Here is a 23,958-nt window from a genome sequence, read left to right as displayed (position 1 = left end):
CGCTTCCTCACCTTGGTGGCCTTCTCCAGAGAGCTGGACGTGCTCAGGATCTCGCCGCGCACCAGCAGGCCCTGCACGTAGAAGGCGGCGAACAGCGGCGGCACGAAGGCCAGCACCAGCAGCCCGACGCGCCACTCGTAGTACATGGCGAACACCAGCGCCAGCACCAGCGTGCCCAGAGACTGCGTCACCGTGCCGATGCGCTGGCCCGTCGCCTGCGGAACAAGGCATTGCGGCTCTAGGGTCGCCTTCCTCGTATCACACACGTAACTCATAATAATAGAATGTATCCCTCTATCGCCATCCGCAGCTGTGGAATGCTAAACGTAACCATAATTGCAATACCTAATGTCCCCGAAGATCTGTGACATCAAAATTCTACAAATTCCTCCTGCATGTAATGATCTCCACCTTCCATTCAATATCTGCTAACCTCTCCCGTAGAGATGGGCAAAGTCGTTCACCCTTGGAAACTACACTACTGGCCATTAAAATTGCTACACCAAGAAGAAATGGGTATTCACTGGACAAATATATTATACTAGAAGTGACATCTGATTAAATTTTCACGCAGTTTGGGTGCATAGATCCTGAGAAATCAATACCCAGAACACACACCTCTGGCAGTAATAAAGGCCTTGATACGCCTGGGCATTGAGTCAAACAGAGCTTGGATGACGTGTACAGGTACAGCTGCCCATGCAGCTTCAGCACGATGCCACAGTTCATCAAGTGTAGTGACTGGCGTATTGTGACGAGTCAGTTGCTCCGCCATCATTGACCAGACGCTTTCAGTTGGTGAGAGATCTGGAGAAACTGCTTGCCAGGGCAGTATCCGAACACTTTTCTGTATTCAGAAAGGCCCGTACTGGACCTGCAACATGCGGTCGTGCATTATCGTGCTGAAATGTAGTGTTTCGCAGGGATCGAATGAAGGACAGAGCCATGGTTTGTAACACGTGCAAAATGTAACGTCCACTGTTCAAAGTGCCGTCAATGCGAACAAGGGGTGACCGAGACGTGTAACCAATGGCATCCCATACCATCACGCCAGGTGATATGCCAGTATGGCAATGAGGAATACACACCTCCAATGTGCGTTCATCGCGATGTCGCCAAAAAAAGATGCGACCATCATGATGCTGTGAACAGAACCTGGATTCACCCGCAAAAATGACGTTTTGCCATTCGTGCATCCAGGTTCATCGTTGAGTACACCTTCGTTGGCCGTCCTGTCTATGATGCAGCGTCAAGGGTAACCGCAGCCATATTCTCGAAGTTCGTAGTTCATGCTGCTGCAAACATCGTCGAACTGTTCGTGTAGAAGGTTGTTGTGTTGCAAACGTCCCCATCTTTTGGCTCAGGGATCGAGACGTGGCTGCACGATCCGCTACAGCCATGCCGATAAGAAGTCTTTCATCTCGACTGCTAGGGATACGAGGCCGTTGGGAACCAACACGGCGTTCTGTATTATCCTCCTGAACCCACGGATTCCATATTCTGCTAACAGTCACTGGATCTCTACCAACTCGAACAGCAATGTCGCGATGCGATAAACAGCGATCGCGATAGGCTACAATCCGACCATTATAAAAGTTGGAAACGTGATAGTACCCATTTCTCTTCCTTACGCGAGGCATCACAACAACTTTTCACCAGGCAACGCCGGTCAACTGCTGTTTGTCTATGAGAAATCGGTTGGAAACTTTCCTCATGTCAGCACGTTGTAGGTGTCGCCATAGGCGCCAACATTGTGTGAATGCTCTGAAAAGCTAATCATTTGCATATCACAGCATCTTCTTCCTGACGGTTAAATTTCGCTTCTGCAGCACGTCATCTTCGTGTTGTAGCTAATTTAATGGCAGTAGTGTAGTTTACTGGTCATCGCTCTTTTTTGGGAACCGTTCATTTTTGCTCGTTCACCGTTCATTGTGCTTTGTATATGATTCTTTAAAAAATTGAAAATTACTATCATAGGTGACTGAAGCTGCAAGGCGCCAAGAGGTTGCACTTACCTCCACCCTCGAGTACAGAGTTTTTATTCGAAAGAGAATTCCCACACACTTGTAATTTTCATAATTCTGCAAAGCATCTCGTTTAGCCAACTGTAGCGTTATGTGGCTGATCACAGTGAAATAATACTAGGTGCTGCACGAAAAACCGGCTCCGAGTACAGACTGCTCCCCAATTATCCACGAATTGTTGACTGCTACGAGCCGAAAAGATAACAACTTCGAAACAACGGATGGCGACTGGTAAGCGGCAGTGAGCAGTATAGTACTCGGGGCCGTTTTTTCGTGCGCCACCCTGTACCACTGAAATAATTTTGTAGGAGTTATCATATTCCCTTTACGAAATGTGACACCATACACTCGATTACGAACCGCGGGCTTCATTCGGTTGCAAGTCGGTCTTCCTTCCATAACAATGAACATGCTATTTTATCTTGGATCAAAAAAAGACGGAAAATGGCCAATCGTGTATGCCGTGCCGATGTCTTTTGCATGTGTGATAACAAAAATCTGGCCTTTTTACAAGTATTTCTTCTGCTGTTTTTTGAAAGAGTGAAGTAAGCTGATAAGCCGTTTTGTTACCTGAAAAGATGTATGTATTACATACCACGTAATTTTTATGCCATTTACGTCATTATAAAATACATTTTAATTACCGGCAGTGGGCGCTGAATAGAATAGGAAATGAACCAGAAGTTCAGAGTTCAAAAAAGGTGTGAAACTGATCTAGAATGGGCGTGTGAAGCAAACGAAACGGACAATACATCGATACTGAACTGTGAGCAGTCGGCAGTGGAACTGCGACGAACGGAGACGAGTGGCCACGCGAAAATGGACGAGTCCGGCCGAGTGAGACCGAGACCGAGACAGACGGGAACGGGACCGAGGCTGGAACGAGGCCGGCCGACGTGGCGTTGCGGGAACGAACGAGACCGACCGTTTGCCGGTCCCGGGAACTATAAGTAGAAAGCGGCGACCGAAGTGAACTATGAAAGACCATTCCTTAGAATTCGTTCCTCACTCGTTCGGTTCATCTTGGTGAACCGTTCCTTTGGACCCGTTAGTTTGCGAACGACCCATCTCTACTCTCCAGCACAAGTCGTTTACCACGTTACCAAAGTATCCTCGCTACTCACCCACACTGAATAAGTGTCCTGCATGCCCCGTAAGCATTTTTTGGGTCATTCCATCGTTTCTCTCCACCTTCCATAAAACATATTCCAGCACATCCCTCCAAATTACACGCACACATTCCTCAAATACTCTCACGATGACTCTCGCGGTGACGTCATGGTAACTGCGTGTTCTATCAGATAGAAATTGAGTAGCCATAAGCCGTGGGGAGGCGCAGGATGTTATGTCGATCATCGGCTTCTGGGGCCTATGAGGTGCTTTTGGCATCACACAGTCTTGGTTCCAGACGTCCCAAATTGAACACTGTGACCATCTGCATCACAACAGACCCTCGTTCGCCACATACGGCATACAGGGACCACCCTAGTCACAGTGTACCTCGGAAATCTTAGCTCTTATGTAATCTACTACATGCCATGATCTATATAGGTCCTACTCCGAATTTCACCTCACGTTCAAAGTCGCTCAACTCGTGACGTGCTGCCGTCATCACGACATACATCTCTGTAAAAGACTATTCAGATACCATGTCTACCGCACGCCGCCTCTACAGTAACTGCAACATTCAGGCATGATACACGGCACTTTTTCAAATCCGATAACCATATCCCTGACTTTTCGCCAGTGTAACGGTTCCCTGCATTCCCTTTTGAACATTGGGGCAGTTTGCCTCACATTCGATTGTAAACCTCTGTCGGATCTGTAACTCAGACATCGAATACTGTTTCACCAAATCATTAATTTTGTAATTTCTCTACGAATTGCGAAAACCATTTTATAAGGGGTAAAGTTTTAGTTATTACGTGGAAAAAATATAGTTACCTACTTCACTATTAGTTTGTTTGCAGTTACAAGTATGCAGTCCTGGTTCGCAATCAGATCACCGCGCCACTAGGGGAGACAAAAAAATGGCGCAGCCTATTCACAGAGTGGAATGTGGTACGGTAATTCGCTTTCTGATTTTAAACGGGAACATTGCTCCAATAATCCTTACCAAGTTGATGGAAATATACAATAACGACGCTCCGATGTATGACAATTTCTAGGTGCGGCAGGCACTTCCAGTGTGTTCCAACAATCCCGAATGACGGAGAATGAAGTGAAGAATAGGGAGTAGCAAGGGAAGCGGAGGTCCTGGCGCTCGAAGGAGCTCTTGTATCAATCGAGGTGGTAGCGGCAAAGGTGAAATTCGGTCGTGGATCAGTTTTAAACATCTTGCACGACATTTTGAAGTTAATAAAAGTCATAACTATTCACACAGACTAAAATCGACCGCTGAATCGAGGCAGCGGCGGAAAAGATGCAACTACCACAGGTTACTGCAAGTTACTTCCTCAGGTGCCTATTCCCCACGGGCGAGTGCCGGATGCGTCACTATAAAGGAACAAAGTAAACAGTCGAAACATGCGACTCCACCACCACCGACAAGGGCCAAGATCCAACCATCACCAGGCAAAGGCGACACTGAATCTTTTGTTGGATTGTCAAGGTGTAAGGCTGGTAGATTATGCTCGTATGGAACCAACCGTAAGGAAGCACGCTACCGGGATCTCCGAAACGTGTTTACTGAAGCCTGTCAGGCAAACCTTCGAAGGGATCCGTATGCGCCAAGACAACGCATTACCCCTGCTAGCTCCTTCTTTGGGCTATAAGATTTCGTCTCCCTCCCACGTATTCTCCTGACATGGCAGCCACTGACTTCTTGTTTCCCCAGATGAAGAAATCGGTACGTGGCAGGCCTATCCATAATGACGGCAAATTGATTTTGGAGGTTGTACTTTCCTGAAGAGCCAAAATGCAGGTTTCTACAGCCGGCGTCTCAGTCATCCATTGCTGGAAAAAAAAAAAAAATGTCGCACTGAAGAGGCAGTTTGTAGAGAAAATTAACACCATCACATTTCATGGGAGTGGCTTGATGCTTTCGAGATGATGATTAAAATTTTATGACTAGCGCTTATATACGAATGTACCCATTGTTGTAAGAACTTATTAATTTTGTTACGGTGTATACCAGCCTTGGGCAACCTATGGTGGCCCGCGAGCCTGATTCACATACCTAATTAAGATCGTGGACTGCTTTGTCACGTGACGCGACAGCGATGGTCTTATCGCATAAAGTGAAAACTAAAGCGTTCGTGACAATATTTATGGGGTAAATAAATATCAATGGGACCCGTTTCTCGACACGCCAAGTAAACAAATCAAGCCTCAAAACACGCGTTTTTCAGAGGTCATTCGCTTTACGTCTACCTACCTACATAGGTTTACATTTATTTACTCATACTGAACGTTGTTTTCTTACTCTCGGCGTTTCACAATGGCTGCCTCAGAAATATCCGTTGTAAAATTCTGCAACACTGTCAGGAAAAAAAAACAATATTCAAGATATATTCATAAATGTAAACACATGAAGATGTGGTGACAGGCATCCTAAAATGTGAGCATGGAAAATTAAACGCCTATAAAAGTAAATGGTAGCAGCTAACTCATTATAAATTACCTCCAGTTTCAACAGTAGCAGTGTTCGGCATTCGTCCTGGAGTTGATAATATCCACCATCTGCATTTCTCGTCTTAATGCCAGATATTTTGGGAATAAACTGAGTAAAGAGACTAGGAAACACTTGCACGAATTAAGAAATAACTGGAACAAAACTTTACGCTTGAATCGACAATGGATAACTAGATTCGTTCACCAAGTTATAGCCCCTGTTGTTTTTGTTGTTCAAATCGGCATATTTCGCTAGCAGTCGGTAATTTTCGTGCCATTCTCGCCTACTACCAACTTCTGCGATCCATCATTGTGTAGCACAGGCAGCATACAGTAAATGACGTGCAATTGTTGTCAGCACTGATCCAGAGGTGAAAATACTTCTACCCGCGCCCTTGTACAGAGCAAGCTGTTCCCTCCACACTCTGCACGCACACGAGCATGTACGCCGTAACTTCGCACTCAGACTGGGTTGTCCAACCGTGGAGTAAGCAAAACTGGTGTGCGAAATGAGTCGTAAACCCGAGATGAGTCAATCGTCGGCGGAAACATCTCTCTCCCACGTATTTCTTCCGTGGGCCGGATGGAAAGCAGTAGCGGGCCGAACATTTGCCCACCCGGCACAGCGTAAATAAAGCAGTCAGCAGTTTTTTTTTTTTTTTCATTATGATCCAACAGATTAGCTTGTCATCTAGCACTACTACAAGGGAAAATTATATTCAACATTAATGATGGGACGTTACGTCTCATCGTTAATTTATAATAGCACGTATTTCAGCAACACCTACGTACTTACCCCCTGTATCTTTGCTGCATCTCCGGACAGCCTGGCGCACAACGCCCCAGTGCTGTTGTTCTTGTCGTCGAACCACGCCACCTCCTGGCGCAGCATCGCATCGAACATCAATTCTCGAAAGCGCAACGTCAGTTTCTCGCCAGCGATGCCGTACAGGTAGCTCTGAAGTTCGAAACATACAGTGTTTGCTTTATGGTGCACTGCATAGTAGCCTACCTAACAGCGTATATCTCTTACTTGCTATCTATTTCCACCACAGAAGTGAAAATGACTCGCTAAGAGTAATTTATACGGCAAGAAGTAGTCTCCTACGTCATGTGCAGCCCAAGTCTCATCTACTCATAAAAATCTATCTCTAGTGGGCTACTACTAAGGCCTTCTGAGAAGGAATGAGTCACATTTTCTGACACATAGAGGAAAACGCTTCAGAAGATACACACTTCGATGTGATACTCTGGTTTTTGGTTCTCTGTAGTGACCACCTTTGTAAAAGTGATGAAGGTGCTGTGTCAGCCTCTATTGTAAAAATAAAATTCCTCTGTATAACGTTACATCTCTGAATTTGAACAATATTAGTTTTAACGTGACCTAAAAACCAGGCACACACTTCAGCTGTTACTACCGTAACGTCGTTCTCCACCTTAACTGCTATTTGTTACATTGCTCGTTACCAGGGCAGGTGTCATCAGCAACAATCAAATTATTCCAGAGGGTTGTACAAAAAAATACAAATCTTAAAATTTGTATCTTCATTTAACATTGTTACTTCACGGAAACTATCAATCCAAGCATTCGTTCGTTTTTGAAAGATACCAAATGGAAATTTTGCCCTAATCTGATACAGTATGGAAACGCTTACAGCAGTTCTTAGTGTGTTCGTAAAATTCAGGTGGTTTCCAAGGTGTAGCAGTATCTTCTACAGAGAAAAGCATTAAAAACCTCCAGAATCTTTATAATCAGAGTTTTTATTTTGCTATGATGACTTTGTTAAAAGCGTGAATACCAACCTGTATAAAAGAGGATAGCCCAGTGACGACTCCGAGGATGACAAACATCACACAATATATGTTGCTGTTGTTACGGATTTCCACAGGATCGGTAGTCCCGAGGGCCTGGCAAACAAAAAAGTTATGAGCTCACACTTTAGTGCAAACTGTAAAGTATTAATGAGTGTGATCGAAATAACAGGTACAAAACTACAGGAAATAAATGTTACCGAAGTTGAAATACAGTAGAGGCAGGTAAAAAGGGAAAAATCCCTTATTACTCAACAGTCACTGGAAACAGCTTTTTCTAAATACTCATCAAATATATATCACAAATGCTTCCAAGAACAAGAAGAAATAAAAGTATACAGCCTTAAAAAGGCTGAATAATACTGTTTAGTGCAAAAAGCTAAAACCGAAGCAGAATATCGCAGAAAATGAACAGTTACAAGTACGTAACAAAATTTTTTTGATGGTTTTAATACACTGCTCGTGGAACTTTGATTCCTCTATTCTTTTTCTGTACTTTCCTGCCTCTGATCCCGAAACATCATTTTATTCGAATCTCATAGATGTGTGCCACTAAAGTTATCTTCATGCAAATAGTTTCTGCATTGTACAGCTGTTTGTATAATTTTTCTATATTATTCTGTTCCTTACGTAATAGTAAGTTCTGTAAAGCATAATAGATGGCTCTTAGTCATATTTAATCTTCTTCAATCTTGTGTATTTTCAAAAATACATTGAGCTGGTTTGCTTTTCATTTTGTTTTTTTAAAATTAACTGTATTTATTTCAATTTTATAATGTTTCAAATGGGCACATGTCACTGTCCGCGCCCAATAGATGGCTCAACTTGTAGTGTTTTCGTGGCAGCAGTATGAACCAAATGGCTCTGAACACTATGGGACTTAACTTCTCAGATCAGTCCCCTAGAACTTAGAACTACTTAAACCTAACTAACCTAATGATAGTTGTTATCTTGGTATACTTTTCGTCATACTTAATTTTTTGTTTATTATTTTAAAGGGTTTCTAGCAATTTAATTCTGATGTGCATATCCTTAGGTGTGTCGAAAGCTAGGTCAATGTACCATACAGTTATTTGCAACTGTTTGGCTGTGTAATTCCTAGGTCGCAACTAATATGCGTTTGGTGAGAATCAACGGCATGTTTAAAACTGAAAAATGACTGTAATCAAATAATGATCGGTCTTTCAGCTGATGATAGTATGTTATAAATACAGGGCGTCACTCCAAAGAGTCTTCAGCTTCATTTTCTCTGGTGTTTCGCTAGATATTTGCAACTTCGTTTTTGCAGCGGATAGCTGCAGTCATCCCAAACAGATACCGTTCATCACGTGTTTCCTGTTACGACCATTCTTGACGGAAGGTGTCGGTTTATTTCCCGCAACAAACAAAATGAATTTCACAACGGAATTTTAGTGCATATTCAATACAGCGGCACAATTTAGTCTACTGCGATATTAGTTTTATCGTTGTGTATTAAAAGAGAGAGTAAAACATAAAGAGTAACCTAGGACTCCAGCCGCGACAGCAACGCGCTGGACTCTGCTGACTGCAAGCCGCCATGCAGCTGCGCTGCCCAGTCGCTGGTGAAGTGCTAGTTTATTCTTTGTGTGCATTAACAATGAGAACATTAGAAGTCTCTCATGCTGCCTCGGGGTTTATCCAACGTTACTTTCGCATCTGTAGATCATATAGCGTAATGAGTTCTATTACTTCCGTATGATCGTGTCTGGTTTAGAAGGCGATGATGTGATGCAGCGTCTAATGTCTTTTGAAAATGTTGAAGGCTGAATCTACCGATTAGCCAGCATCTACTGCCTGCAAAATAGTGTGTACGGCTAAAGCAAGCTGTCTTTAACATACGTGGTTTTTCTTGAAAGTAATGCCTTCAGGGTTCAAATGGTTCAAATGGCTCTGAGCACTATGGGACTCAACTACTGTGGTCATCAGTCCCCTAGAACTTAGAACTACTTAAACCTAACTAACCTAAGGACATCACACACATCCATGCCCGAGGCAGGATTCGAACCTGCGACCGTAGCTGTCGCACGGTTCCGGACTGCGCGCCTAGAACCGCGAGACCACCGCGGCCGGCATGCCTTCAGGGCACAAAGGAATTACAGACACTGACTGCGAGTGGGCATTGATTGAAATCAATGAGAAACGTCGAAATTTTGTGCCGGACCGGAATGCGAATCCGGGTCTCCTGTTCTATAGGCAGATGCTCTGACGAATAAGCCTCCAGACACGGCGGTCATTGCAACTGCACGGACTACCCTAGCACACCTCCCGTCGGACCCAGAATCTCAGATAATCCGCACACTACTGATGTAGCGCCCTTGCCCATTTTCCTCATTACTTGCGGCATTTCGACGATTCCCATAAGATTTCGTGCTTGGTATGCATCTACACTGGCCTCGCCTTAATTTTAATTTATATATATATATATATATATATATATATATATATATATATATATATATATATATATATATATATATGACGCGCCTGTTCTTTCGGACATGGATGCCTTTGTTGTGCTTCTAAATTATTGTGCCGGCTGGAGTGGCCGTGCGGTTCTAGGCACTACAGTCTGGAACCGAGCGACCGCTATGGTCGCAGGCTCGAATCCTGCCTCGGGCATGGATGTGTCTGATGTCCTTAGGTTAGTTAGGTTTAATTAGTTCTACGTTCTAGGCGACTGATGACCTCAGAAATTACGTCCCTTAGTGCTCAAGAGCCATTTGAACCATGTGAACGTATGAAGTTGAAATTTATTTCACATGCTATGGTCTACGGTCTATTTGTGGTGTACAGTCTTTAAGCTTCCAAGTCAATGCAAGCAATAGCTACAGATATTTATGTCAGATATTTTGATATCTTGCAATTATCGATATCGATAATGGGTAAAATCGTGGCTATTCGCAATTCCCAGGATGTATAAACTATCTGTACACCTAATTAAATTTGTGCAGAACTCTCAGTGCGTAAATCCTGCTCACACGTATCTGGATTTCTGTTTTTTTTTTTTTTTCTACAGCTCTCTATTGAAGACACCACGGGAAATTTTAGTAAGACTGATTTTAAACCAAATGCTGAACAACATGGCATATTTTTTAATCGATTTAAAATAGTATTTTTTTTAAAAAAAAAATATGAAAAAAATGTAAATTAACATTAAAGTCAAGTTTCAAAAATATCTCATGGATGCCACCATAAACTATAAAATATTGCCCACATTCTGAACCTGATTTGAGAATTTTACTTTCATAAGTTTCTGAACTGTTTCTTGGAATCACACGATTAAATTAAATTAAGGTAGGTATGACCGTTAAAAAACCCGATAGTGCTTGTTTATGATAGCTGCTAGTTTGCAGAATACATTAACCTACCGTCTACTTTAGATGACAGAAAACGGAGCCCTCACAGAAATGCAAGGTTTGCTGCGGTTCGAAATTAAGTGGAACTGCCCGTACGCCTCTCGCTACACAGTGAAAAAGCCAACCGCCAACTCTTCTTAGCCGCGTAGTGGGGGTCACACGCATTTTGAGTAGCAGTCGGCGAGTACTCGCCAGCGCAAAGAGCAGTGAGAACGAACCGCGCGGATAGCGAATAGTGGGGAACGACTTCTGATTTGTCGGCTTCGCCACGCGGACGCAGTGCTCTGCCGTGGTCTAATAGAAGCAGTCACAACATTCTCCGGTGCGAAAGTTGTTGCTATTTCACAACTAGAGCAGCACTAGCGCTCCAAGCGGTGCTAAATCAGTCAGTCGTTTGCGTAGGACGCATAATGTTTGTTTTTAATTATTTTCTACTTAATTAATGAAATAGTTGCTACATTTTTCTGCTCCTCGCGTTAGTAAATTACCAAGAGACACGAATTATCGTCAAATACAGCCGTACCACACTGATCCAGTGACATCAGCTACAACCTAATATTAAGAAATACTTTCGAATATGTATATATTTGCAGCTTACTCCGCCGAAAGCAAGAGAATATAAACAAGTACTTCATCCGTCAGAAGCACATATTTGCGTTGTTGTCTGTTATTATGTGGGCATTTTCCTTGACACGTAAAAATTTTGTTTCAAGTCCAATGATCGCCCATTCTTACACTCATTCGACTTTCAAATACCCAAATCTTTTTGTAAATGTGATTACGTTTCTTCAAAATTGAATGTGTTGAGGATTCCTGCGATTTGAGGATCACATATAATGACAGTTGCAGAAGGTGTTTCGATTTACTTTCCTCATTTTGAGAGTACTGATGTTTTTATTATCTCGACTGTGTTGTTTGTCTTAGTGTGATGGCTTATTTGGTGAGTTAAATAATGTAAGCACTACATTCCTTATAATAATGTAGGTGTTGTACAGGGTGAGTCATCTAACATAACCACTGAAAATACCTCGCAAACCACAACAAAAACTGAATAACCAATTCCGCAGACCGGAAGTGAGGAGAGAGGCTGATGTAACTGGTTAATACAAACCAATGAGAAATGCACGGAAGTTTGACTTTCAACACATACTTATATTTCTTTAAATGGAAACCTGTTATTATTTTTAGCTCAACTGAAAATAGAAAAAAAAACTTAATCAATGCCCTTTCTTACATTATAAAATGTTAATTACATCCAGAGTAATTTGTAACGTAAAGTTGACGCTTGAGTAACTCCTCAGCAGTTCAACCGTGTGTATCGGAGAGAACCGAATTAATTAGCGGTACAAAAAGAACAGTGATGTACCGTAGATACAGAAGAGTCATGAAAAGCACGTTACGTCCACATGCTAACATTTTTGTAAGTATTTCTGCCTGAAGATGACTGTACAGCACTGATTTCTTAGAAGAAACTGTACATTACCATGGGAATGTAGTTAAATTTCCAAATTAGCTTTCCGTTTTCAGTTACAGAATGTAAAAGAGCGTGTCCCGACATTGCAGGCCAATAAATGTTCAAAGTGGTGCCCATTATTTGCTGCGCACATTGGCAATCTTCCCCGTAATGAATGACTTAGGCGGCGTAGTACATCTGGTATAATGTTTCATATCCTCTGAGGCTGCAGACACATCACGGTACACGCTCTCCGTTAACGTACCCCACAGAAAGAAGGCAGTATAGGTACCACCTCAAATATTTGGCGGGCCGGATACCGGGGATGTACGGCCAGCTAACGCGGGCCGGTTTGCCGGCTCTCGCGGGCCGTAGTTTGGAGACCTCTGGCTCATACTGTTCCTCCTCCTCTCCTTTAATTTGTCACTTAGCTGTGATTCCCGGCTAGCCAATGGGCCGTTCGCTTTCCTCGCAACACTTCTACTGTCCCTTGTACTGTCCTGCTGACCTGTCATTTTTTTTTTTTTTTTAAAAAAAGGCCATTCAATTGGGCCGTTCGTTTTTCCTACCTCTTCCACTATCGCTAGAGGTTTGCGCGGATGCGGATATCCGCGGTGTTTGTTACTTGGCGGATAAAATCGCGACCGGCGCGGATATCCGCGGGTCATCTGCGGGTAATGAACAAGGCATCTGCCCAGTACGTATGTTGCAATGTTAGTTGAAAACTTCAAGTCTGTTGACATTCTTGGAATCTTGCAGGACCCGGGTAAAGCGGATGTCTGTTGTCCTCAGCCCCTGGCTACGACCGACGTAGCTGTACCCAAGAGACCTGCGCCTATTCCGTTCCCGCGACCGTGTCTTTTGTGTGGTCTGTGAAGTGTTCTCTGGGTGGCAAACCTGCCCACTGTCTACCATCAGATGGATTGAGCCTCTGCCATGCAAGCAGGAGATCCCGGGTTCGAGTCCCGGTCGGGGCTCACATTTTCATCTGTCCCCGTTGGCGTATGTCAACGCCTGTAAGCAACTAAGGGTGTTCATTTCATTGTAATTTCATTCTAACGAGCTGCATGGTCACCGATGGTATCTCTTCTTTCGGACATGTCCGAATGAACAGATACCGTCTTAGTATATATAAAAAGTAGTTAAGTTGTCGCGGAAATGGCACCCTAACAATAACTATGTCATTCCATACGATAACTCTAAGTACTACTGTCCGTTACCATTAATTACTCATTCAAAACTTAAATATATGCGGTGCGGATAAGGAACTTGTGGATGCGGTGCCGATGCGGATTGCACCTTTCTTATCCGCGCAAACCTCTAACTATCGCTCTAACTATCCTTTCAACTTTTAATATATATATACGGTGTTTCAAAAATGACCGGTATATTTGAAACGGCAATACAAACTAAACGAGCAGCGATAGAAATACACCGATTGTTGCAATGTGCTTGGGACAACAGTACATTTTCAGGCAGACAAACTTTCGAAATTACAGTAGTTACAATTGTCAACAACAGATGGCGCTGCGGTCTGGGAAACTCTATAGTACGATATTTTCCACATATCCACCATGCGTAGCAATAATATGGCGTAGTCTCTGAATGAAATTACCCGAAACCTTTGACAACGTGTCTGGCGGAAAGGCTTCACATGCAGATGAGATGTACTGCTTCAGCTATTCAATTGCTTCTGGATTCTGGCGGTACACCTGGTCTTTCAAGTGTCCCCACAGAAAGAAGTCACAGGGGTTCATGTCTGGCGAATAGGGAGGCTAATCCACGCCGCCTCCTTTATGTTTCGGATAGCCCAAAGCAATCACACGATCATCGAAATATTCATTCAGGAAATTAAAGACGTCGGCCGTGCGATGTGGCCGGGCACCATCTTGCATAAACCACGAGGTGTTCGCAGTGTCGTCTAAGGCAGTTTGTACCGCCACAAATTCACAAAGAATGTCCAGATAGCGTGATGCAGTAATCGTTTCGGATCTGAAAAATGGGCCAATGATGCCTTTGGAAGAAATAGCGGCCCTGACCAGTACTTTTTGAGGATGCAGGGACGATGGGACTGCAACGTGGGGCTTTTCGGTTCCCCATATGCGCCAGTTCCGTTTATTGACGAAGCCGTCCAGGTAAAAATAAACTTCGTCAGTAAACCAAATGCTGCCCACAAGCATATCACCGTCATCAATCCTGTGCACTATATCGTTAGCGAATGTCTCTCGTGCAGCAATGGTAGCGGCGCTGAGGGGTTGCCGCGTTTCAATTTTGTATGGATAGAGGTGTAAACTCTGGCGCATGAGACGATACGTGGACGTTGGCGTCATTTGGACCGCAGCTGCAACACGGCGAACGGAAACCCGAGGCCGCTGTTGGATCACCTGCTGCACTAGCTGCGCGTTGTCCTCTGTGGTTGCCGTACGCGGTCGCCCTACCTTTCCAGCACGTTCATCCGTCACGTTCCCAGTCCGTTGAAATTTTTCAAACAGATCCTTTATTGTATCGCTTTTCAATCCTTTGGTTACATTAAACCTTCGTTGAAAACTTCGTCTTGTTGCAACAACACTGTGTTCTAGGCGGTGGAATTCCAACACCAGAAAAATCCTCTGTTCTAAGGAATAAACCATGTTGTCCACAGCACACTTGCACGTTGTGAACAGCACACGCTTACAGCAGAAAGACGACGTACAGAATGGCGCACCCACAGACTGCGTTGTCTTCTATATCTTTCACATCACTTGCGCCATCTGTTGTTGAAAATTGTAACTACTGTAATTTCGAAAGTTTGTCCTCCTGAAAATTTACTGTTGTCCCAAGCATATTGCAACAAACAGTGTATTTCTATCGCTGCTTAGTTTTTATTGCCGTTTGAAATATACCGGTCATTTTTGAAACACCCTGTATATATATAAGCACAAAAGTCAAGCAAACACCAAACCACCATGTAACTCCACACCAAACATCATGTAAGAAGGAGAAGCGCCTCAGTAGCGTTAGAACTTCGCCCACTGCAGAGGGTACAACCCTCCGTTATGTGCGTCTGCGTTAGACGGGAGTGTCGCGTAGGTTTTGCTCTGCGGTGTACTCACCCCGAGCACGCTGCCGAAGAGCACGGAGTAGACGGGCATGGCGCAGCCGTTGAGGACGGCGGCCAGCGTGGCCACTGCCAGCAGCGGCCACTCCGGCCTGTTAACGCGCAGGATCTGCAGCATCGTCGCCGTCTGCACGGGCGGCTCCTCGTAGCGCTCCGCCAGGTGCCGCTGGCCCTCCGTCAGCTCCTCCTCCTCTTCCACAGCCGAGTGGTCACTGCGCACGCTTACGAGCCTGTCCAGTTTCTGCAGCCCCGCGCCTGAAAGCAACGGCAACGTAGCAGAAACTTACCTCAGACGACAATCTGTACACTTACAAGGACGGAACCTCCCCATCGCACCCCCCTCAGATATAGTTACAAGTTGGCACAGTCGATAGGCCTTGAAAAACTGAACACAGATCAATCGAGAAAACAGGAAGAAGTTGGGTGGAGCTATGAAAAATAAGCAAAATATTCAAACTGAGTAGTCGAAGCGGAAGATACGCAACATCAAGGACACTGTGAGCTTAGGAGCGTCGTGGTCCCGTGGTTAGCGTGAGCAGCTGCCAAACGAGAAGTCCTTGCTTCAAGTCTTCCCTCCAGTGAAAAGTTTAATTTATTATTTTCAGACAATTATTATCTATCCGTCCGTGCGTTCCATGTGAGGCAACTGCGCCGTAGTATGGGGACGCTACACGTAAACAAACATCGAAACACACGGAAAAATTTGAAAACGTTAAAAACATATGTTATGGCAGAACACAGTGAAAACTGTGCGACTGTGAAACTATTGCATACATTTGCTGTAGTTTATGTGACAAACTCTTCTGTTTCATCACTTTTTTGGGAGTGATTATCACATCCACAAGAAAAGCTAAATCGGGCAAGGTAGAAGAATCTTTTTACCCATTCGCCAAGTGTACAAGTTAGGTGGGTCGACAACATATTCCTCTCATGTGACGCACATGCCGTCACCAGTGTCGTATAAATATATCAGACGTGTTTTTCTGTGGAGGAATCGGTTGACCTATGACCTTGCGATCAAATGTTTTCGGCTCCCATTGTAGAGGCACGCTCTTTCGTCTACTAATCGCACGGTTTTGCGGTGCGGTCGCAAAACACAGACACTAAACTTATCACAGTGAACAGAGACATCAATGAACGAACGGAGAGATCATAACTTTGCGAAAATGAAGAAAGTAAACATTTCACTCGAGGGAAGACTTGAACCAAGGAACTCTCACTACGCAGCCGGTCACGCTAACCACGGGACCACGGCGCTCCGGAGCTCATTATCTCCTTGATGTTGCCTACCTTGCACATGGACTACTCAGTTTGTATATTTTGCTTACTTTTTTCATAGTTCAACACAACTTCTTCCTGTTTTCTCGATTGATCTGTGTTCAGTTTTTCAAGGTATATTCACTGTGCCAACTTATAACTAAATCTGGGGGGGGGGGGGGGGGGGGTGCGATGGTAAGGTTCCCTTGTCAGTGGTTTGTAATAACCAATTCCACCAGCTCCTATCCTCAGTTTCGGTCCGTGGAATTGGTTATCAGTGTTTGTTGCGGTTTGGGGGGGGGGGGGGGGGTGTTTCCAGTGGTAATGTTAAATGACTCACCCTGTATTGGATAAGGTTTCATACTTTCGGGTTTCGTACTTTCAACTTTCCCTGACTTGGCTGAAAGTGTAGCGAAGAAAACTCCACTTTGTTGAATTGATGTGCATCGTACCGCGGAACGGCGGACCTTCTGGTGTTCACTATCCATTTTTTGTTATTAAAGGAAAACGACATTATTCAGTAAATATCTGCACGTTGCAGTTGTTCTGTAACATAAATTTCGATCCTCTCAGTAACTACTCATACATGAGTCCCAAAGTCTTGAGAAAGGGCGCTGATGGCTACACTGTTAAGCACCCCACAATTTAAAATCCATACAGCCATCGATCCTGTTTATGCAGTTAATGCGCTCAGTTATTTCGATAGCTTCTTCAACATCCCAATGCCGCATCCTTGGCTAATTAGCAGCCACGTGAGATTCTTGAAAATTAATATACATCGGTCACAGACCTGGTGGCCTTCAGCTGTAGCTGATTTATTGTGTTGCCTCTTTAGCGCGTTCATGCTCCGACAAGCGAGTGCTAATCGGTCTACCTGTTTCACCAACGTAGGCTTCGCCGCATCCACGTCAAAGTTCGTACATGCCTGCAGCGTGGAGTGTCTCTGCGGAGTCCTTCGAGGATCTCAACAGATGCCGTATGTTGTGGCCACTCTGGTATATTATATTAACCGCGCGCGGTGCAGCAGCTTGCCTTCTCGGTTGCTGAGGCCTACCACTTACGGTAAGCGAGCAACAGAAGCAGGTTATCTGTAACGGAAGATCATCACCAGAATCTAGCTGTTGGTCACCTCTGAAGTGCACCGCTGTAGTGTTTCATAATGACTTGGCTTAACACCCAAACCGACTTTTTCAAAGGAAGAAACTAATTCATTTTACATATGTCCATGTATTAATGGGCTACAGAAAACTTTTTTTCGTAATACCCAACTTACTGGCAGAGTTAATGGACTGCAGAAGCGTGTTATAAGAAGTAAGGTGAGACAGGGCGCGTAAGATTTATCGAAATTATCATTTTTTTTCCTAAGGTTGTATTGGAACATTTTTCGCACTAGCCAGTATTACGATAAGCTACTTAATCAATATATATTATAAAAGCAAGTGTTAAATGTGCGTCACCCTAATACTCAGAAACAAGTCCCTGTACGATCAATGGAGTTATTTGGTATAGTAGCCGCCAATCCCCCATCTGTGAAGAAGGCTCTCGTTTAAAAACTGGAAGGGGTGCCTTTGAAGATACAAGGGCTGGGAAGGTTTGCCCTCTAGAAATTTCTAGAATATTCGAGAGTATTCGAGAACATTTCAGAACATTCGAGAGTATACGAAAACATTCCACAACATTCTAGAACGTTCCGGAATGTTCCACAATGTTCCGGGATGTTTCGGAATGTTCGGGAATAGTCCGTAAAATTCGGGAAGATTCCAGAATGTTCGGGAACATCCGAGTACATTCTAGATCATTGTGGAACATTATAGTAGACTATCGAATGTTGTGTAATGTTCTGGACATTGTGAACAGGTTTTGCGTCTGTCAACAGAGTATGAAAAAATAATGCCCAAATTGCCTTTCTAATATCACTTATAGATTATTTTTCCTTATACCAAGCTAATAATATCTCTCCAACATGCCTATGACATCATCTGTCAACCTGTTCCTACCTCCAATAGGCTTTCCATCAGCAAGTTGCTTTCTTCCTAATTTTGCTCTGGGCTGCTTCAGTCTTGACCCCAGTCTCTTCTGAATGTGGCCAATACGTTCCAGCTTTTTTACTTGAATATCATTACCATAGGGTTTCAATTCTTCAGTTGTTTTGAAACTTCTGCAGTCAATATCAACTAGCAAACTGACGTATCTAGCGTTGTACTATGAGATAGACTTTTCAAAAATTTTCTTTACCCCTTCAACTCCTATACCACCACTGCTTCCATTATAATTAGCTTGACAACTTCCATAATGTTTATTTTTAATTCTATCAGGGCATCTGCAATGTCCACCTAGTCCATTGTCATGGTGTGAAAAATGCAGAAGAAATCTATAACCACAAACAAAATTTACCTGCACCCACTACGGAAGAAATTAAGAGAACATTTAGAGAAATGTCAAATGAAACGTTATTGGAGAAATGTCTACCTGGAAAAACACAAAATTGCAATGAGAGTGTGTATAATGTTTTGTTGAAATTAGTACTTACATTTTGGAGTCTATGATGCAGTAGCTTCTTAAAGTAAAGGAAATATGATTAAGAGTGAAGTTCTGAAGAGACTAGAACTATAACCAGGATGTTTTACAATACGATTCATGGCTGCGAAAGACTCTGAAACAATAAGAAATGCTTCAAGGGTACAAATTGCTTACGGGAACAAACTTCGCCAGAAAAAACATAACAAACTGTTAAGTAAGATTGATGGCCCTGACAATCCACCCTATGCAGCTGGGATGTTCTAAACAGGTAACAGATTTTAAAGCTTCGTTTCTCAAATTTACAATTTTTAATTTATAAGTACCATTTTCTTTAAAACCATAATACATACAGGGCTCGTTTCACATTCTGTTGTAATATGTAAGTTTACTATCTTAAAATTTTTCTCCTGAATTTCATGTTACAGAAAAAAATTTATGAGGTATTCTATGTTATATTTTTAGTTAAAATATTAGTATTCGCAGATGACATGGCATTGATTACGGATTCACTAGACAATGCCCAAGAACAAATAAGAGAACTACAAAAACAAGCAGCCAAAGTAGGACTACAAATATCCTATGAAAAAACAAAGTTTATGACAAACATCTGTGATGCTCCTCAAAATATTGCAGTTGATAACAACACAATACACAAAACAGATTCCTTTAAATACCTAGGAGAGTGGATTACACATAATGCCAAAGAAAAGATAGCTATAGAAACTAGAGTGCACAAAATGGAAAGAGTGTTTCATATGACCAAAAACGTTTATAATAAAAAATCCTTGTCCTGGAACAGGAAATTAAGACACTACCAAACAGTGGCCAGACATGAAGCTCTCTATGTGGCAGAAACACTTAAACTAACAAGAAATGGAGATCTTGAGAAACTAGAGAAGGTCGAAAGAAGAATTTTAAGGAAAATACTGGGAGCTAAAAGAAACGATAATGCTGAATACAGGTTAAGACCAAACAGAGAGCTATATCTGAAAACGGAGAAACTAACTGATGTAATGAGGAAGAGGAGACTACAGTTTTTTGGACATATATTCAGAATGGATAACAACAACTAACCAAGCGGATATTCACATTACTCAATAGCTACAAATCCAAGCCAGCATGGTTCATACAGACTGAAAAGGACATTGAAAATGCTGGAGTTACAATAGACACAATAGAAAACAGAACACATTTCAGAAAGGCAGTTCAAAAGGCAGAATTTCAGGAGAGAAAGAAAATAACTAGACGAAAGTGGACTCTCTAAAAGGATGAAGGAAATTTGGAAACTGAGGAAATCTAATACAATGAAGAGTAGCCAAAGTTGATTCATCGTACCCTCCAAATGGGTTATTCGAAATAAGAAGAAGAATTAGTATACAAATTAAAAAATATTAATTTTTCATATTACAGTCCATTGGTCCCAAAACATTTTTAAATACTGAATAAAGGCTGTTTAACAACATACAAAAATTTCATCATAAAACTTGCAGTTTTAGCAAGGAAAACATACAGCTCTCTGGGACCCCTTAAAGGAAAACTATCAAGAAAGGAATAGGTAATGTTAAGAGATCTCCAAGGAAATGTGACGACGGTGCTAAACTTCGGAAAGTCCATGAGATTTTTCGCAAATGACTCATTTGTCCATTAGAAGGTAACAGCACCAGGTCACTGTAGTGAATTTCAGTAGGACCCGGAGAGGAAATAAATGTAGCATATCACGCATAAATAGGTGACCATGCGTTGGAAACGGTACAGAATTTACCGTTTAGTGTAGAGGATTAAACATCCTGGACGACATAATGTGGAATGATTGTTGTTGTCGTTGTGGTCTTCAGTCCTGAGACTGGTTTGATGCAGCTCTCCATGCTACTCTATCCTGTGCAAGCTTCTTCATCTCCCAGTACCTACTGCAACCTACATCCTTCTCAACCTGCTTAGTGTATTTATCTCTTGGTCTCCCTCTAGGATTTTTACCCTCCACGCTGCCCTCCAATACTAAATTGGTGATCCCTTGATGACTCAGAACATGTCCTACCAACCGATCCCTTCTTCTGGTCAAGTTGTGCCACAAACTCCTCTTTTCCCCAATACTATTCAGTCCCTCCTCATTACTTATGTAATCTACCCATCTAATCTTCAGCATTCTTCTGTAGCACCACATTTCAAAAGCTTCTATTCTCTTCTTGTCCAAACTATGTATCGTCCATGTTTCGCTTCCATAGATGACTACACTCCATACAAATACTTTCAGAATCGACTTCCTGACATTTAAATCTATACTCGACGTTAATAAGTTCCTCTTATTCAGAAACGCTTTCCTTGCCATTGCCAGTCTACATTTTATATCCTCTCTACTTCGACCATCATCAGTTATTTTGCTCCCCAAATAGCAAAACTCCTTTACTACTTTAAGTGTCTCATTTCCTAATCTAATTCCCTGAGCATCACCTGAGTTAATTCGACTACATTCCATTATCCTCGTTTTGCGTTTGTTGATGTTCATCTTATATCCTCCTTTCAAGACACTGTCCATTCCGTTCAACTGCTCTTACAAGTATTATACATCATATAAAGAAAATTATAGGAAAAACACATGCTAATCTGAGAGTCATTACTAAAAAGTCAAAAGAAGTTGCTCATTCACGAAATACGTGATTTGCAGAACACTTGTTCGACCGATTGTTGAGTTTTGCCCACAGTCTGGGATCCCTCTCCAGGTTGGGTTAATGGAGGAGATAAGATCCAACGAAGAGCGACGTGTTTCGTCACGGGATCGTAACGCCACAAGAGCGTTGTGAAGATGACCAGCAAATTAAACAGCCAAACGCTACACCAGAGGCGTAGTGCATAGCGGAGAGGTCTTTTGTTAAAATTTCAAAGCCTTATGCTCCGAGAAGAGGCAGGTAACAATGTACGTCTTGTCATATACGTCTCACCCCATGACCACGGCGAAGAATTCGGAGAAATTGGAGCCCTACTGAAGCTAACCACCAATCGTTGTTCCCACGCGCCCTTCGCGAAAGGGACAGGTAAGGGGGCAAACATAGTGGGACCAAAAAAATTTAAAAGCAATACCAACTTCTAGAGTAGAAAATAACTGCCTTCATATATTGACTTGCCCACGTATGCTGTTATGTGGACACGTGAGTGGCACCCACCTTTTTCCTCGGTGTGGGGCGCTGCCTCTATGGCGCCCTCTGTCGTCTGCCTGGTGACCAGATCAAAGTAGTGGCCTCGCCGCTGCATCAGCTGGTCGTGCGGACCTTCTTCCACGACGCGGCCCTCGTGAATCACCACGATCTTGTCCGCGTTGCGGATGGTCGACAGCCGGTGAGCCACGATAACCGTCGTCTGACCAACACTGGCCTGCCAGCGACACAAGAGCTGTGTTAGGTGGCAAAGGAAACTGGCCAAGTGGAAGTAGGACAGAGGAATCTGACACTAGCCTAAACATTCGAAACGAAACGAGCAGGGGATTATACTTGTTATATGCAGAAGGAGAAGTTTTAATAAACCGTTTTTATTTATATTCTAAAACATCGGAACAACTTACATTTTACACCGAAGAGCCAAAGAAATTAGTACACCTGCCTATCTTCGTTTAGTGCCCCCGCGAGCACGCTGAAGTGCCGTAACACGACGTGGCATGGATTCGACTAATGAAGTAGTGCTAGATGGAATGGACACTATAAATCCGTAACAGTCCGAGGGGGGGCGGGGGTGGAGATCTTTTCTGAACAGCACGTTGCAAGGCATCCCAGATTTGCTCAATAATGTTCAGGTCTGGGGAGTTTGGTGGCCGGCTGAATTGTTCAAACTCAGAAGAGTATTCCTAGAACCATTCTGTAGCAATTCCGGACGTGTGAGGTGCTGCACGGTCCTGCTGAAATTTCTCATGTCCGTATGAATGCACAATGGACCAGAAAGGATGCAGGCGATCAGAGAGGATGCTTACGTACGTTTCACTTGTCACAGTCGTATCTAGACGTATCAGAAGTCCCATTTGACTACAACTGCACACGCCCTACACCAATACAGTGCCTCCACCATCTTGAACAGTCCCTTGCTGACGTGCACGCTCCATGGATTCATGATGTTGTCTCCGAACCCGTACACATCCATCTGCTCGATACAAAATGGCTCTGAGCACTATGGGACTTAACATCTATGGTCATCAGTACCCTAGAACTTAGAACTGCTTAAACCTAACTAACCTAAGGACATCACACAAACCCAGTCATCCCGAGGCAGAGGAAATCCCTGACCCCGCCGGGATGCTCGATACAATTTGAAACGAAACTCGTCCGACCAGGCAATATGTTTCCAGTCATCAACAGTCCAGTGTCGGAGTCGACGGGGCCAGGCGTGCCGTAAAGCTTTGTGTCGTGCAGTCGTCAAGGGTTCATGAGTGGGCCTTCGGCTCCGAAAGCCCATATCGGTGATGTTTCGTTGAATGGTTCCCACGCTGACATTTCTTGATGGCCCAGTATTGAAATCTGCAGCAATTTGCGGAAGGGTTGCACTTCTCTCACATTGAACGATTCTCTTCAGTTGTCGTTGGTCCCGTTCTTGCAGGACCTCTTTCCGACCGCAGCGATGTTGAAAATGCGATGCTTTACCTGATCCCTGATATTAACGGTACATTCGTGAAATGGCCGTACGGGAAAATCCCCACTTCATCGGTACCGCAGAGATTCTGTGTCCAATCGCTCTTGCGCCGACTATAACACCAACTTCAAACTCACTTAAATCTTGATAACCTGCCATTGCAGCAGCAGTAACCGATCTAGCAAACTGCGCCAGTCA

General features: G+C 43.4%; 1 protein-coding gene across 1 annotated transcript in view; it reads right to left on the bottom strand.

Moving 5' to 3' along the window:
* Positions 1–23,958, bottom strand: part of LOC126355598 (ATP-dependent translocase ABCB1-like) — a 97,494-nt gene that overhangs the window by 25,620 nt on the left and 47,916 nt on the right. Inside the window, exons 9-13 of the mRNA XM_050005961.1 lie at positions 22,311–22,518; positions 15,371–15,630; positions 7,440–7,544; positions 6,433–6,594; positions 12–215 (exon numbers count right to left, since the gene is read on the bottom strand). Coding sequence (XP_049861918.1) covers positions 12–215; positions 6,433–6,594; positions 7,440–7,544; positions 15,371–15,630; positions 22,311–22,518 — 939 coding nt within the window. The remainder of the gene's footprint in view (positions 1–11; positions 216–6,432; positions 6,595–7,439; positions 7,545–15,370; positions 15,631–22,310; positions 22,519–23,958) is intronic.

The sequence above is a fragment of the Schistocerca gregaria genome, chromosome 3 (assembly GCF_023897955.1).
Source record: "Schistocerca gregaria isolate iqSchGreg1 chromosome 3, iqSchGreg1.2, whole genome shotgun sequence".
Classification (NCBI taxonomy): domain Eukaryota; kingdom Metazoa; phylum Arthropoda; class Insecta; order Orthoptera; family Acrididae; genus Schistocerca; species Schistocerca gregaria.
Note: the sequence above shows the minus strand (reverse complement) of the source record. Positions and strands in the feature narration are given on the sequence as shown.